This window comes from Carassius carassius, chromosome 27 (assembly GCF_963082965.1).
Source record: "Carassius carassius chromosome 27, fCarCar2.1, whole genome shotgun sequence".
Lineage (NCBI taxonomy): Eukaryota > Metazoa > Chordata > Actinopteri > Cypriniformes > Cyprinidae > Carassius > Carassius carassius.
Window position 1 is genome coordinate 4,955,638 of NC_081781.1, and position 17,681 is coordinate 4,973,318.

Here is a 17,681-nt window from a genome sequence, read left to right on the forward strand (position 1 = left end):
CGTGTTCGCGCGAATGGTGCTTTTTGTGCATTTAGCGTTTAAAGCGAATTCGCGTCTGCCACCCGAGTTGAAAAATTTGAACTTCGGCGTCAATTCGTGCCGCGTTAACCAATCAGGAGCTTGCTAGGAGTCACTCATTCAACATGGAGGAACGACTGATGTTGTCAGTGAGCAGTCAACCGGAGCTATATGACAAAAGTTCATATTTCTATAGAGACTGGAATAAAAAGGACCTATATATATAAAACATATTAATAGATTAATTTAATAAAGGCTAAAGATAAGAAACGTTTCGTTTTACCCCAAACAAATTATATTTTATCTTGAACCACTAAAGAGACATCAGAGCCAGCGGCAAATGTCAGAAGGTCTAGCCGAGGTGAGGCTGCTCTCGGCGGTTACATGATGACGGAGCTCCCGCTGATCGCATGGACCTCATCTCCGAAATCGGCGAAACACATTTTTTAAATAGACGCTGTCTTAATAAATAAACCGCATATGTGAGTTTAAAACAACTACATTCTCGCCTGAAATACTTTTAAAACTACATTTCATGACACGATAACAGTAATATTTTGAAAATTATCCAAATAAAAATGGCGTTTGAAAATGCTGCGTGAACTGAGCTGGCAGAAGCCCCCCCATGACGCGAATTCGCGTCTGTTGTGAAGTTAATTTTACGCATAATGCTATGTTCACACCAAACGCGAATAGAGCGTCAAATTCGCGTCTAGTTTGCCGCTTGAACATTTTGAGTTCATTCTCGCGTGAAATTCGCTTCATTCGCGCGTGAAATTAACTTCACAACAGACGCGAATTCGCCTTTGCATTGACTTAACATTGAAATCATTCGCGCCAGACGCTCTATTTGCGTTTGGTGTGAACACAGCATAATGCTGTGTTCACACCAAACGCGAATAGAGCTGTGTTCACACCAAACGCGAATAGAGCGTCAAATTCACGTCTACCGCGTCTCGTTTGCCGCTTGAACATTTTGAGATCATTTGCGCGTGAAATTCGCTTCATTCGTGCGTGAAATTAACTTCACAACAGACGTGAATTCGCGTCATGGGGGGGCTTCTGCCAGCTGAGTTAACGCAGCATTTTCAACCGCCATTTTATTCGGATAATTTTCAAAATATTACTGTTATCGTGTCATGAAACGTAGTTTTAAAAGTATTTCAGGCGAGAATGTAGTTGTTTTAAACTCAAATATGCGGTTTATTTATAAAGACAGCGTCTATTTAAAAAATGTGTTTTGCCGATTTCTGAGATGAGCTCCATGCGATCAGCGGGAGCTCAGAGCTCAAGTATCCGCCGAGAGCAGCCTCACCTCGGCTAGACCTTCTAACATTTGCCGCTGACTCTGATGTCTCTTTAGTGGTTCAAGATAAAATATAATTTGTTTGGGGTAAAACGAAACGTTTCTTATCTTTGGCCTTTATTCAATTAATCTATTAATATGTTTTATATATATAGGTCCTTTTTTCGGTGTGAACACTGCATAAGACTTGCAAGAGCGGAATCCAAATCTTCAGTACTTATCCTGCTTGATCTGTCTGCTGCTTTTGACATGGTTAACCACTAGATCCTCCTGTCAACCCTACTGGCAAAGGGCATCTCAGGAGCCGCACTCCAGTGGTTTGAGTCTTACCTATCAGATAGGTCCTTCAACGTATCTTGAGAGGTGAGGTGTCAAAGTCGCAACATCTAACTACTTGTGGTGCCTCAGGGCTCAGTTCTTGGACCACTTCTCTTCTCTGTCTACATGGCATCATTAGGTTCTGTCATTCAGAAACATGGCTTTTCATACCACTGCTATGCTGATGACACTCAACTCTTCCTCTCATTCCATCCTGATGATCTGACGGTAGCTGCTCGCATCTCAGCTTGTCCAACAGACATTTCTTACTGGATGAAAGACCATCACCTTCAACTCAACCTTGCCAAGACAGAACTGCTTGTAGTTCCATCAAACTCATCGTTTCATCACAATTTCACCATCAAGTTTGGCACATCAACCATAACTCCTTCAAAAACAGCCAGAAACCTTGGAGTTATGATTGATGATCAGCTGACTTTCTCAGACCTCATTGCTAAAACTGTCCGGTCCTGCAGATTTGTTTTATTCAACATTAAGAAGATCAGGACCTTTCTTTCGGAACATGCTGCACAACTCCTTGTTCAAGCTCTTGTTCTGTCCAGGCTGGACTATTGCAATGCTCTCTTGACAGGTCTTCCAGCCAGTTGTGTCAAACCTTTACAATTAATCCAGAACGCGGCAGCAAGATTAAAAATTTTATGAGCCGAAAAGGATACACATCACACCTCTGTTTATCAGTTTACACTGGCTACCAATAGCTGCTCACATAAAATTCAAGGCATTGATGTTTGCATACAAAACCACCAGTGGCTCTGCACCCTTTTACCTAAATTCATTACTTCTGACTTATGTGCCCTCTAGAAGCTTGTGTTCTGCAAGTGAACGTCGCTTGATTGTGCCATCCCAAAAAAGCACAAAGTCACTTTTACGAACTTTTAAATTAAATGTTCCCTCTTGGTAGAATGATCTGCCCAACTCAGTCAGAGTCCTTAGCCATCTTCAAGAATCATCTTAAAACACATCTCTTCCATCTTTATTTGACCCTCTTACTTTAGCACTCACTATTCTAATTCAATTAAAAAAAAAAAAAAAGTCTAATCCTTTAGTATTCTATCCATTTTATTTTCATTTATTATACAATTATAAAAAAAAGACCTCTAACACTAGCTTGCTATATTCTTTTGCTATCTGTTTCTTTTTATTTATTATATTATTTAAAAGTCCTTGCTACGTGTTCTGCGTTTAAGCTGAGACTTGTTATAGCAATTATATATCATTGCTCTTTTGTTGTTTTTGATTGCTTCCATTGTCTTCATTTGTAAGTCGCTTTGGACAAAAGTGTCTGCTAAATGAATAAATGTAAATATACGTCCTTGAACTAAATGTTTTTTTTTTGTGTTTTTATGCAAGCAACATTATAATTGTACGGAGCCCCGCACATGCCATGCAAGAAAAAATAAATAAATTGTGCGCACAATTTACTAATTCGTTCCCTCAGTGTACTAAAACGTGCAAATCGAGGAAACTAATTAGTAAATCGTGCGCACAATTTATAAATTGAGTGAACAAAATAGTAAATCGAGGGAACGCAATAGTAATCGTGTGCACGTTTTAGTACATGAGGGAATGAATTAGTAAATCATGCACACGATTTAGCCTACTATTTTTTTCCTGCATGTCATGTGCGGGGCTCCATATTACTGCATCTAATACTGTTCCATATTTGTTCATAAACATTTTCTCCGTCCATCAAAATTGAACAAAAGTTTATTTATTTTACAATCATACACTTAAAAAAAAACCTCAAAGAGAGGCTTTAGACCTAAGTAACATAATTAAATAAATAAAATAATACTGTAACACCAGGTGATGAGAAACCTGATTCACCAGACCAGAATGAGAGGAGGAGAACTGAGATCAGGTGAGGGGTTTTACAGACAGCTTAAATAGGGCTGTTAAAGTGCAGTTTCATGTCACTGCCTTCTCAAACACCTTACAAAAGACACTATTTATCAGATTTTGAAAAGCAAACATGGTCACAATATCTCTTGTTCTGCTTCTGCTTTCAGTCCAGTGGTCCTGGGCTCAGGAAGACCCTCTTTTGCCTTTCTCTGAACACCTGGATCCCAATCAGAAGGTGCAGCTTAAGTGGGGATTTGATGAGATCCAGGGCACAATCTTGTTCGAGCTCACGGTCAGCACCAGCGGCTGGGTCGGTTTTGGCTTCAGCCCCAAAGGAGGAATGACGGGAGCCGATATGGTCATTGGAGGAGTTGGACCCAAAGGCAGTTACTTCATGGTAAAGACTGAGACTGATAACTATCAAAGTCACTAACAGTGGATAATAATTTATTATTTTGATATTTCATTCTGTATTCTGATTCATATGCATTTCATTCAGTAGGTCAGAGGAATTTTTATAACTGGTTTTCATTGTGAAATAGTTAATAATTTTGATAGTTTGATATTTTAATTGAATCTGAGAAGGTGGCAAATAAGCAATTAATCATAAAATGATTAATATCTGGATATTGCATGAAATACTGTAAAACAACCCTTACATAAGTGTGAGAGCTTTGACCTTTTTAACCAGATATTTCCAGTTAGTTATCTGTTATACAGTATGTAAATAAATGATGTAGAGCATATCACACAAATATGTTGTTACGACTAAAAAATATACACAATTTATCATTAATGTTGTTCAGGATCGTCATGCTGGGGGGAATTCAATGCCAGTGATTGACCAGAAACAGAACTACGAACTCCGGTCCCTGACCGAGTCTGATGGGAAAACAGTCATGAAGTTTCAGAGGTCCATCGAGGCTTGTGATGAAAACGACTTAACCATCACTGTGAGTCCTGGAACAACATTCCCACATTTTTACATTCTTTTTTGTATCATGTTAAAATGATCAAAAAGTGACAGTAAAGACATTTATAATGTTACAAAATATTTCTATTTCAAATAAATGCTTTAACAATAATATCAACATATAATTTAGCATTTTTAGAGACAGTTGAAATTAAGGTTTGGATAGTTGGAACAAATTTGTTATTCCATGATCAACAACAAATAATGCAGGAACACTTCATATTTGACACCTACAGTGAACAGGTTGGATAAATGTACTATTTGTTCCTGTTCTAATGATAAAAAGAACACATACTTATTGAACTTCAATCTAGAGCAATCTAGAAACTGTGATGCAACTACAAAGTCAGTTTCGCTCTCCACTTTTACTGTATAGCATTAAGTAATTTGATCCAGTAAACAATGTAAGCAAAGGAACCACAGCATATTTAAGCCTTTAGGAGTGCTGTGGGTGTCCTCTTTCAGTTAGCATTCATACTGGGAATCTGCTCAATGCTATACACACTGGGACCAGGAAGTCTGTACTGAACCTGTTTGTTAAGAGACCCTCAATTGTTGTTGAAACGCCTCCTTGAACAGATGGACTGAACTCAAAAACCCTGAAAGTCTAGATCAGAACTAATAGCTAAAGAGTTTTTCATTGTTTGGTTCAGGTGTGGATCAGGTGTTTTTAAATGCCTATAAATGATGGGCTTTTGTCTTATTGTATGATCAGAATGTCCCCATGAAGCTGATCTATGCGTATGGACAGACTGATGACATCACGTACCACAGCGCCCAAAGAGGCACAAAGGAGCTGAACCTGTTGAAGTACATGCCTCGGGTCAACCCTCCAAACAGCAAGTATTTCGACTTGACTATGATCAATGTAAGAAGGATTTTTACTTTTTGTTTTGCTTTATTTATTGTAGTTCACTAAACAGAGAATTTCCTATTCATACTTTAAGCTCATAATAATATGTGTGAAAAAATATGCCAAAATATTTGGACTTGATAACAATGTTTAGATCATAGCATAGACTAAAGTGAATTAATGGAACAGCTCACTTTAAAATGAAAATACAAAACCTATGTAATGAAGAATCAAACTCCTTTACTACTTGGCTGACCTGAGGGTGAGTACATATTCATTTTTGGGTGAGATTTAGCATGAGATTTTATATTATACTTGGGAATCGAACCCATGACCTTGACATTGCTAGTGCCTGCTGTACTGTTTGAGCTACAGTCATTTATATATTAATGATTTTTGCAAAAACCTCTGTCTACCTTTTTTGGACTGGTGTTAAAACAACGTAGAATGCATCAAACAATGTCTACGATGCTATAAGCTGTTGCTATTCACTTGTGAATGTAATTCCCCCATGATGCTCTTTGGCTTAAAATACCACATGTAGGAACTTCCACTTTACACGTTAATTATATTTACAATCAAATAATTTCAGTTCACTGTTCCAGCCAACCAAACCCACTATCACTGCAAGATCATGAAAGCCCCAACATTTGATCGCAAACAGCACATTTATCGCGTGAGTCTATGAATTTAACACCCATAATCCTAAACTATCCAGCGATCTGTCAATCATCTTCATCTCTGACTCACTTTCATTATGTCCAGATTGAGCCGGTGATCAAAAACTTTGACCTTGTGCATCACCTGCTGCTGTACCGCTGCCCTCTGAGCGTGACCGAGCCGCTTGAGGCGGAGTGTTACAAATCGTTAAGAACCAGCTTGTGTATGGAGACCATAGCAGTGTGGGGAGTTGGTGGAGGGGTTAGTCTCTGTTCTGCATCAGAAATTATACATATCATTTCTTTCTTGTATTAAATGATTAATTTAAATCTTGGTTAAAATGACAGAGTATTTGTGGGTTCTCTGAGTGATTCAAAAGTATTTCAGATTCATATCCTTTTCTCTAAGGCTTTTGAACTCCCTGAAGTGGCAGGACTTCCAATTGGAGGAAATGTTGGTGATTTTTTCTATAGGCTTGAAGTGCATTACAACAATGCTAATAAAAGTAAAGGTCAGTCATCAGTGGTTTTTCAATTGTAAAATATCACATTTAGAGCATTCAAAATTACAAAACACTACACTTCTGTCTTTTCTCTGCAAAGGTCGAGTTGATAACTCAGGTCTGCGATTCTATCACACATCTGAACTCCGTCAGCACGATGCAGCTGTTTTGGGGACAGGGCTTGTAGTAGCTCCTGGGTACGCCATCCCACCCAAAGCCAAATCCTTCCTCACGTATGGCTTGTGTGACACTGCTTATATTCCAGAGGTTTGTATGTATGTTTATCTACTCACACTCGATCAGATTCAGCAGATGACTGGATGATCCTGTGTTCTGTGCTCTACAGGTTCTGGAGACACCAACTGATCTTCAGGTTTTCTCTGTGATGCTGCACACACACTTAGCTGGACGGAAGGTGCGAGTCGGACACTTCAGGTAAACATTTGTAACCAATGACTGACCTAAAGAAAGAGTTAAATAAAAATAAAGATAAAAAAAATCACAAAAAAATCACTTACAGTATTCACTATTTACAGTATTTACGTTATGTTAAGCAAAATGCTCATGCTGTTTTTTCCAAATAATAATAATAACAATATTAATAATTACTGTTATTATTAAATTGGAACAGCTAGCAGTGTTTTTATTTTTATTTTACTAATGACACAAAGTACCATACAAGTAGTTTATATAATATTAATATTTATGAAAAGATTTATAATTTCCATTCAGAATCAGTGAAAGGAAAAATGGCAATACAAATTAAAGAACAGTATCAATTACAGAATGCCATCTCATATTATCAATATACATATATTCCTTAAACTCAAACAGTGGAGCATGGTGCTGGCAATGCCAAGGCCATGGTATAGCAGTTTATTCATTAATGTTATTTAAATAAATTGTATGTATATATCACTGAAATATGGCTCTTTGCGTGCTATGCCGGAGAAGATTAGCAGTTAATACTGATTTATATTACAGTCTGTTCCTCACACAGCTATCATATGACTTGAACTACAGCACACTTATTAGACAAAAAGAACAAACCGCTTCCTTGTACAATGATAAAATGCCTCAAAGCTCATGTTGAGCCCACAAGACATCTCAGTTCTACCTTTAATGTGATTTAAGAGTACAATACAATGCATTCAAGGTAAGACAAACTAATTGGCCAGATTACCAACAACAAAATAAACACTTCAAGAAATAGTTCACTCTCAAGTAGCACTTGCTCACCAGTGGATCCTCTGCAGTGAATGGGTGCCGTCAGAATGAGAGACCAGACACCACCACACCACTCCAGTCCATTAAATAACGTCATGTGAAGTGAAAGGCTGCGTGTTTGTGATAAACAAATCTTTTAATCTATCTGTTGATTCTGGCTAAAATACAAAAAAAGTCTTCTATGAATAATAATGCTTTTTCCGGAGAGCAAGTTGACTCAAATTAATCAATGAAGTAAATGAAGTGGGTGAAAACAGTTTCAAACAAATATGTCAGTGGATTTTGATGTGAGAGGACAACAAGGGATAAACTTTTTCAATAGAGGAAGCAATATTATAGATTATGGAATTGTATTTTGGTAAGAAGTGATGGTTTAAAGTTAAAGAAATCTTGATAATGGATTTGTTTCTTACTAACGCAGCTAACTGTATGTCAAATAGTACACTATGTGTAATGATTATATGTATGTGAATATTGCACATATTCTGTTGAAGTCTGTATGGTTATATGTAAATTGTTTGCAGAAACATGACAATAAAAGTGACTTGACTTCATTTTTCACTTCACAAGGTGCCAATTGCGTCATGTGGATTGCTTGTGGAAGATTGTGGCGAGCATGATTTCACCAAGTACAACATGTTCCTGGATCAACATCCTTGTTGATCCTAGAACAACATCCAGTCAACCAATCAGAACTGAGATATAATTTTTCATGAAATATGTTTTAGGCTTATGATCAGGGTTAGGTGCTTCTACACCCTTGTTAATCAGCTATCATTTCACACTGATTTTAGGATTAAATTATGGGTAGGTATAGGGGGAGGGATTAGGTTCAGTCTATATTTTTGGACAATGTTGATCCAGGATCATCAAAAGATGTTAATCCAGGAACATGTCTTACTTGGCAAAATCATGGTGACTGAAGATTGTTTTTATCAGCTTGTTTTGACATTGCATTGCCATTACATTGGTAAGCAGGTGATGTAATGCTACAGTACATCTCTGCTAAATGGGTGCTGTCAGAAAGAGAGTCCAAACCCATAAAATGATAAAAACATCACAATAATCCACACCACTCCCATCCATAAATCAGGGTTCTAACACCTTTTCAGTAAAATGCAAGCACTTTTCAAGCACTTTCAATCATCATTATCTTCAATCGGCTGCGAACCAGGTAGATTGACAGTCGGTCACTAATTTTGTCCATTCTTTGCGGTTGCTGGCAGCTTCTCGTAGTTTGCTCACTGTTGCTGGTACGTCCTTATTGATGAGTTCGCCAATATATTGGTGGTATTGCTTTCGCGCTCTGCCTCGACTTCTTTTGCCATGCCGCTGTTGTGGCGCATACAAGACATACTTGTTGATCAAGTCACTCTCATGTCTTCTTAGGCAGTGTCCTACAAATCTTAGCTGCCTCTGTTGTACTTGAAGAACGAGTTGGTTGCGGCCGACTATTTCATACATCTCTTCATTGCTCTTCTTGTCCAGACGCTTTATGCCAAGTATGATTCTGTAGCAGTTGGTGGCAAAACTGTTGAGTTGGTCTCTGAGTTTGCTGCTAAGGATCCAGCTCTCGCAACCATAGAGCAGGATTGAGACACATGCAGATTCGAATATGTTGATCTTGAGTGTAATTGGAAGACTTCTTGACTGAAACATGTTCTTCATCTTCCAGAAGGCCCCGCATGCTTGGCCTTTTCGTATTTTGACGTCGGATTCGCTAGAGGCGATATGGGAACCAAGATATTTGAAGTTCTTGGCCCATTCTATGGTCTGTCCATCTAGGTGCTGATGATTGTGTATTGCCATGTCCAGACCGGCATATTCTTGGTTACTCAGTGCTTCTGTTTTACCTATATTGACTTGAAGGCCTACTCTCCTGGCCCACTTTGCTGTTGTTGTGAGTTCTTCCTGTGCTCTGTCCAGGGTGTTTTCAAATAGGGCGATGTCATCAGCGAAATCCAGATCAAATAGTGATACTTCTCGATTTCTGCTGGATTCTTTTAAGTGTGTTAAGATTCCGTGCGGTAATGTGTTCCCTTCAACTAGTACGTGACTCTTTGACTTGTTGTAGATTGTGCGGATTGCTCTTACTGTTTTGTCTGGGATTCCATAATGTCTTAGTATGTCGAACATGGTTGATCTCTTGATGGAATCGAATGCCTTCTTGAAATCCACAAAGGTGATACAATAATAGAGTTTCTTGTCTTGGAAGCCTTCGATTATTTTATTCAGGATGTGGACTTGTTCTGTACATCCTCTCTTTCAATATAATTTTTTAAAGATTTTCCAGCAATGTGGTAAATTACATGTTATCATACTTTAGATATTATTGAGCTAATATCAAACCACCTGTCTGGAATGCATATAACATTGCCTAATTTAACCAACATACAGTATATAAATTATAAAATGAAAAAAATATATAAATATTTTGCAGGGTATAGTATTTTAAAATAAAATGTAAGGCTTTTTAATACCTGCACAAATAAAGTATGAAATGATTCATATAATTCAAGCATTTTTCAAAGCACTGCATTAAAATGCAATCATTTTCAAGGATTTCAAGCACTCGTACGAACCCTGATAAATTCTTCTGAACAGCTTCTGAAGCAAAAATCTCAGTGTAAGAAACAAATTTATTAGTGTTTTTTTTTAAAGCAGTTTGGACTTATTCTCACAGAGGATCCATTAGTAAGCAAGTGATGTAATGCTAAACTTCCCTAAATCTGTTCTCATGAAGAAACAAACTTACCTTCATTTTGGATGTCTCAGAGTGAGAACATTTTTAGCAGATTATTATTGTTGTGTGAGCTGTTCCCTTTACTGAGCAACATAAAAGTGCATCCTATAGCTCAGCCATATCATGCAGATAAAGTCACCACATTTTCTTTTTTTTTTGCAGTGCAAAAATTTCATTTGATTGGAAGCAATGATCTTGCACAAAATGTCTCTAGGACAAAGGTTTAGTAGATTGTTGTCTATTTCAGAGGTGAAAAACAGATTGATTTCTTAGCTGCGGATGAAAACTATGATTTTGAATATCAGGACGTAACAAATTTGGGCAAAACTAAGACAGTGAAGTTGGTGAGTATGAAATGATTCATATAATTCAAACAATGTTCAGTTTACAGTGGTTTAAGCATATAGTATGAAATATATGCACTGCACAATACCATACGTCATATTTATATTGTCTAAAGGAGGTTTCATTTTTTCAGTGCATAATTATTAGTAGCATTTAGTCTTTTTGGACTTTCAGGGTGACAAATTGCTGGTGGAGTGCACTTACAACACTGAAAACCGCAGCACACTCACATGGGTTGGTATTGATATAATTACTGTTTTTCATGCAGCTTCTTTCACTGCTTCACTACATTAAAAAGTTTTTTTTTTGTCTGCCTGGAGGGGGGGCTCTCAACCTCAGATGAGATGTGTTTGGCCTTCCTTTTCTACTATCCAGCTATGAATCTGAGCGGCTGTATGAGCTTCCCCAATACAACTACTTTAAGATCTGAGATGGGAACGCCAGCTCTAAAGTAATCTGCCTTTAAACACTAGCTTCATCTAAATGTCATCCAATGAATGCATTTAGCTCTATTAATGACCATTGCTTTTATTTAATAATTGCAGTACTTGGCTCAATATGATGTCCAGTAAGACTTGGAATGACACGTCTATCAATCAATACCAACAAACACTGAAGAGAATCGACCAGCTTGTTGTAATTGCTGATTCATTTGTAAGTGTCCACACCTCCACAACATATCTATCTATTGGTTTTCTAAGGTGTTAACAATGTTTTGTATAATTTTCCAGAAAAACATATCACGCAACACAGGGCTGATTCCTAACCTCAGTGTCATCCCGTCTGCACCCTGCATGAGCGGTTGTGACACCAAAACAACTGCTTTCCTATGGTTGCTTCTCTGTTTGTTAGTGCAGTTCATGCAAAAATATTACTGATGTAACCTGCTGTTCTATTCATGTCAAAGATTAGAAGTCAATCAATCTAGATTAGGAGCTCCTTGCAGCTCCACCCTCAAAGGTTTAATAGTTTCAATAGCCAAAGATCCAATAAAATTATGGAAGCACATGGGTAGCGATATTCAATTTGGAATGTAATATGCAAAATGACAATTTATGCAATATGTAAAATGACAATGCATTTCTGTATTTACATTTTCATTTTCCAGTACATTTGTGCAACGTTTGGTGCAAAATGAAAATTAAATTACATAATTTTCATTTGCCATTTCACACACCAGTTTTAATATGTAAAATGAAAACTAATTTTAACGCTTTATAAGTTGCAAAATTAAAATGGAAATGTATTACAGAAATTATTAGATATGTATAACATGTTCAAGCAAAAACTGTGGCAAAATTATCATTTAAATGCTATTTTTCTTAAATGCATTAACACTCACAGTCAAGACACTTACGATTGCATTTTCATTCAGTGTCCCGCAATGAATGTAGCAAAATTCAATGTGCACATTGAAAATGCATTCCGAGCCGATCACGTGTCCGCCCCCTCGCGCCATGTCAAGCACTGCGTGAACAAGGCGGGGCTTGCAGAAGGTCAAGAGACTCAAATCTCAAGAAGAGAATTCAAGTGAGAGAACATGGACAAGACAGTTGGTCCGTGTATGTTTTGTTCATTTCGGTTTATGGTTTCAATATTTCATTCACACTTGTGGTCGGAGCATAAACACTGCTTTCATCTGATTGGTCGAATCGCTCCAGTTCCAGCCCGGTCTTTTCATTCTTTCAGGCAGAATAAGAGTCAGTGCGATTGTGACACTGTAATGTCTGAAATCACCGCTCACTGTTAATTAGCATAATATTTTAATCAGATGTAGCTGGGCACATAATTCGTGCTGCTGAGACCTGCAAATTATTTCTAGGTTGCAGTATTGTATGAATATTGTCCCACTGATAAATACAGTGCAAATAGTTCTGTCTCTTTGGAAAAAAGTGAAGTGGAAATAAAAATCAATATTAGACTGAACAGTTCCATGTCTGTAACATTTACCACTCTCATCTTTTAAGTCATAAGGCACTAGGTATGTGTGTGTGACATTAATAAATAATTGTAAAAATTAATATTGTTACATTTCTGAAATACAAATAGTAAAATTAGCTCTATGGTGCTCAGTGCTCCTGTAGCCTACCCCAGAGCGCCCTCTCGCGGCTGTAGACGGTAATGTTTTCTCTTGGTTCTGAATAAATGCGACTTATTTATGTTTTTTTCCTCGTCATGACGTATTTTTGGACTGATGCAACTTATACTGAAAAATACGGGTAACATTATTATTATTATTTATTATGAAAGTAACTGACACAGACTAGAACTTTAATGTTTCACCAAATTCAACTCGATCTTCAGACTCGTCTGACTCGTGTTGCTGAATAACTGGCCAGACTTACCTTCCCAAAAAATCTTATTTAATTTTATTTCATAAATTTAACTATATTTATTTCCACTTCCCTGTTATCCAAGGAGACAGAACTATTTGCACTGTATTTATCAGTGGGACAATATTTATACAATACTATAACCTAGAAATAATTTAACGGGGTCTCTTGCAAGTCGCAGCAGCACGAATTATGTGGCCAGCATCATCTGATTCAAATATTATGCTAATTAAAAGTGAGCGGTGGTTTCAGACATTACAGTGCTTCATTCGCACTGACTCTTATTCTGCCTGAAATGATGAAAGGACCGGGCTGGAACTGGAGCGATTCGACCAATCAGATGAAAGCAGCGTTTCAGCTCCGCCCACAAGTGCGAATGAAATATTGAAGCCATAAACCGAAATGATCAAAACGTACACGGGCCAACTGTCTTGTCCATGTTCTCTCACTTGAATCCTCTTCTTGAGATTTGAGTCTCTTGACCTTCTGCAAGCCCCGCCTTGTTCACGCAGTGATTGACATGGCGCGAGGGGGGCGGACACGTGATCGGCTCAGAATGCATTTTCAATGTGCACATTGAATTTGGCTACATTCATTGCGGGACACTGAATGAAAATGCAATCGTAAGTGTCTTGACTGTGTGTGTTAATGCATTTAAGAAAAATAGCATTTAAATGATAATTTTGCCACAGTTTTTGCTTGAACATGTTATACCTAATCATTTCTGTAATACATTTTAATTTTGCAACTTATAAAGCGTTAAAATTAGTATTCATTTTACATATTAAAACTGGTGTATGAAATGCCAAATGAAAATTATGTAATTTAATTTTCATTTTGCACCAAACTTGCACAAATGTATTGGAAAATGTAAATGTAAATACAGAAATGCATTGCCATTTTACATATTGCATTGTCATTTTGCATATTACATTAAAAATTGAATATCGCTACCCATGTGCTTCCATATAAAATAGCCTATACGTTACTGAAATCATAAATCATATCAGGGAAATTAGGGAAAAGAAGGAGTTGGGTGTGATTTTTTTTCTTTCTTGTGCTTAATTCATTCATGATAGAGCTCGTAATTCGGTATATTTTCTCTAATATCCTCTTCACTGAAGAGAAGACATTAAACTGACATGCATTGAAAATAAAGCCAAAAACAATGGCTGTGTACTGTTTTTGCTGTTGATTAATTATTTTGTGTTTAATATTGTTTTGTGTTGATTAAGAAATGTATTACAAATGTTCAGTTTTTTAAAAACTAATAAAACATTCAATGGATTGATTTGTCCATTTATAAAATTTTCAATGATTTAAAAGATTTATATGTAAAAAAATATATACACATATATAATCGGGGAGTGGGGGACACAATAGCTCTTATGTTTTATTTATTTTTTATTCCTTTTTATTCAAAACTTTCCCAAATGCAATAACTATATCATGAAATATTTCGATTCTCACCTTTATAGATTGTTAGTTGACCTATAGTGGGCAATGGTCAAAGTTGCCTAATAATGTAGACTATAAATATGGATAAAACCTGTTTGTTTACATACAGATTTTTTCAATCGCTAACAAGTGTTTACCGAGACTTAAAGTACTTTTCTAAACTCTCCAGCAACACACCAGCATCACACAATTGGCTAAATAGTACATTTCTGGCCGAAACCACATTTTGTTAAATAAATTCAAACTCTACATTTCAAAATGCTGAATAGCCTTTTCTGCATATACTAACTCTATCATAACAAAGCAAACCCGCTTCAAAATCAAGTCATTCAGTCAAAACATTTCCACTAGTTTTCTATCCAACAGGAACATAGTTTATCATAGCGCAAAGACTGTCAAAACTCTAACAATTCATGGCACTACAAAATCTGCATTACTTATGTTTCAGTTTGACTTGTATAAAACAAACAATATAATATCAGTTTAAACAACAGCAAAAACAACAAGAATAATAATTCAGACATCTGAACTCTTAATTTGTTGTGTGTGAATGAGTAGATTCATTTTAGATAGTATGTGTACTGCATAGTGAAGAAGTCATCAGTACTTCATGGAATGTAAAAGAAAAGTGACAGAATCGCTGCAAGAAAGGCTTTATTGGCTAAATGAAATTTCAGTGTTTGAAAAAAATAAACATACAGCCCTTTGCCTTTTGCACCCTATCTCTCCTTCTCCCTTGTCAGAAAGATCTTTATTACCAAGTATGTTTCCACACACAAGGACTTTGACTTGACGACAGGAGCTTCCAGTGCAGAAGAAAGTATGGACATAGTGCAAACATACATGACAGCACAGAAATACACAGGAAATGATGCTTTGTAGCACTGACCAGAAGGCAACAGTACAGAGAGAGAGTGGGCTGGGTGTGTGGGGTACAAAGTGATTTTCTTAGCCCTCTTCATTACTCTGGAGGTGTACAGATCTTGGAGGTTGGGTCTTCGCTGTCTGTTGTAGCTGAACCAAACCAACCATTCCTGGTCCAACTACTCCTCTCGCTCTTTCTTCTTCTGCTTCTCTGTGTCCAGAGACCAATCTTTTTATTGTGCATGCATGTAATGGAAAGACTTGAATTTATGAATTAAGATTTGAATTAGTTATTTCTCAATTATAAGTAGTTACAATAATTCTTATCAGCTCTTTTGTTGCAGAACTAGAGGCTTTACACTATATTTCAAGTCTGGAACATTAGGTCTTCATTTCTTTTGTGCTGTGTTTAAGCATTTAAAAAAAAAAGATAAAGATAAGATTGATCCATGATTTTGACATGGGGTAAGCTTGTGTGAAAATAAAGTTTAAGCATTTTACAAACATGTTAATTGACTGAATATTGTGTGAAAACAACACTAACTGTGTTAATGGTATGGACACAAAAGACAGATGTTTTGCTAATTGTGTTTAGAGTTTTGAAAATGTGATTATACATTAGATTGGATGTTAGCAATTAAAAAAACTAAGTAACAGAAATGGTGTCATGCTAAAACAGTTTTAATATGACTGACTTTATATTTAATGTAAATCTAACATTGAAAGTTAATGTGAATAAAACATTACATTATCAAATAACATTTTCACTGGCAGTATAGAGTTCAAGCACTCTCAAAAACTCCCATTAAAATCACTAAAGCTGTTTACAATGTGAAAAAAAAAAAATTATAATAAAATAAATAAATTTTTTTTACTGAAATGTTGCTCAGCTTTGTAGCCGCTGGAGCAAAAAGTGTGACAACTAGCCCCGGTCACCTCCTACCATGGCAATTTGTGCTGGTGTACTTAAATCAGAAGCAGTATTATGTAACACTTGTGTGACAGTCATACAGGACACGCCCTTGTTTGCAGCCCGATTTATTCTCTAGGGTAGTCGCTATATAATGTCGCTGTGAAGAAGCAAAGGGCTTTACAACAGCATCAGCAGCACTTACCGAACATCTCGTCATGTCTCTCGCCGCGCCGCCGAACTTCTCGTGGGTCGAACCTTACAAACTCGCCGGTCTGGCCTGTCCCTCAGAAACTCAGCATTACAAGTTCCTGGTGGAGAATGGCATCAGACACCTGGTTTGCTTGTTAGAATCCAAACCACCGAAATACGACAGCTGTCCGGAGCTCATTCTGCATCACATCAGCATAGTGGACTTCACTCCGCCGAGTCTGCCTCAGATCCTGAGATTCCTGAGCATCGTGGAGGAAGCCAATGCTAAAGGGGAGGTGAGGGAGGAACGCTTTTATAGTGCTTTTATAGAACAGGTCCATCGAAATAAAATCTACAGCTTCAATTGCACGCAATGTTTACAAGTTGGACGAGATGTAGCCTATTTTTGTACATACGATACTCGTATACTATTACTGGAGAGCATCCGTTTCCTGCAAATCAACTTTTTCTTCCTCAAGGGGGCGCTTGGCGGGCAAACAATCTTCTAAAATTCTAAAACAACCTTCTTTAAAATTCTCTATTTTTATTTTCTGTATTAAAGACATTACCAAACTAAAAAGAATAAAATTATTATAGTTCAGATCTCTTTATTTAATTGTGTATTACCAGCAAATTTTCTAATATGATTTTGGTTAACCTGTAACCATAAACGGCTCTTATTGGTCAAACCGAACAGCGCGTAGAAAAGTAACAGTTACCATGTGACACCGGCGAGCGGGAGCTACTCTGAACCGTTTTTATATAATAATTAACATCTAAATGACTTTTAAATGTTTACTATATATTTTTTTTAATAGTCGTGGCCTGCTGTCTCTTATATTGTGCATTGTAATAATTGATCTAGAAATCGAATTGAAAATAGCAAAGATACAATAGTACAAGAATTATTAATTTCTAGGCTATTTTAGGCAAGTAATTTGTATTTCCTTTTAAGAAAGAGATCATGATATTAGTTTAATATCTGTAAAACCTGTAAAAATATGGGCAACTAACATTAGGTCAAAATTTGTATATAATTACATTTATGCATTTACCAGATGATTTTATCTAAATCGACTTATGGAGCATTCAGGCTGTACTTTTTTTTTTTTTACC

The 17,681-nt window shown here is 36.8% G+C and overlaps 1 protein-coding gene across 1 annotated transcript; it reads left to right on the plus strand.

Annotated features, from left to right (window-relative positions):
* Positions 1 to 3,554: 3,554 nt before the first annotated feature.
* Positions 3,555 to 11,800, plus strand: LOC132106506 (DBH-like monooxygenase protein 2 homolog). The gene is made up of 13 exons (XM_059512236.1): positions 3,555 to 3,902; positions 4,312 to 4,458; positions 5,194 to 5,346; positions 5,924 to 6,007; positions 6,097 to 6,252; positions 6,400 to 6,502; positions 6,594 to 6,760; positions 6,840 to 6,928; positions 10,711 to 10,807; positions 10,983 to 11,042; positions 11,129 to 11,259; positions 11,354 to 11,462; positions 11,540 to 11,800. Exons 1-13 carry the CDS (start codon positions 3,636 to 3,638, stop codon positions 11,684 to 11,686), a joined length of 1,710 nt encoding a protein of 569 aa, XP_059368219.1. The 5' UTR covers positions 3,555 to 3,635; the 3' UTR covers positions 11,687 to 11,800.
* The last annotated feature ends 5,881 nt before the right edge of the window (positions 11,801 to 17,681 follow it).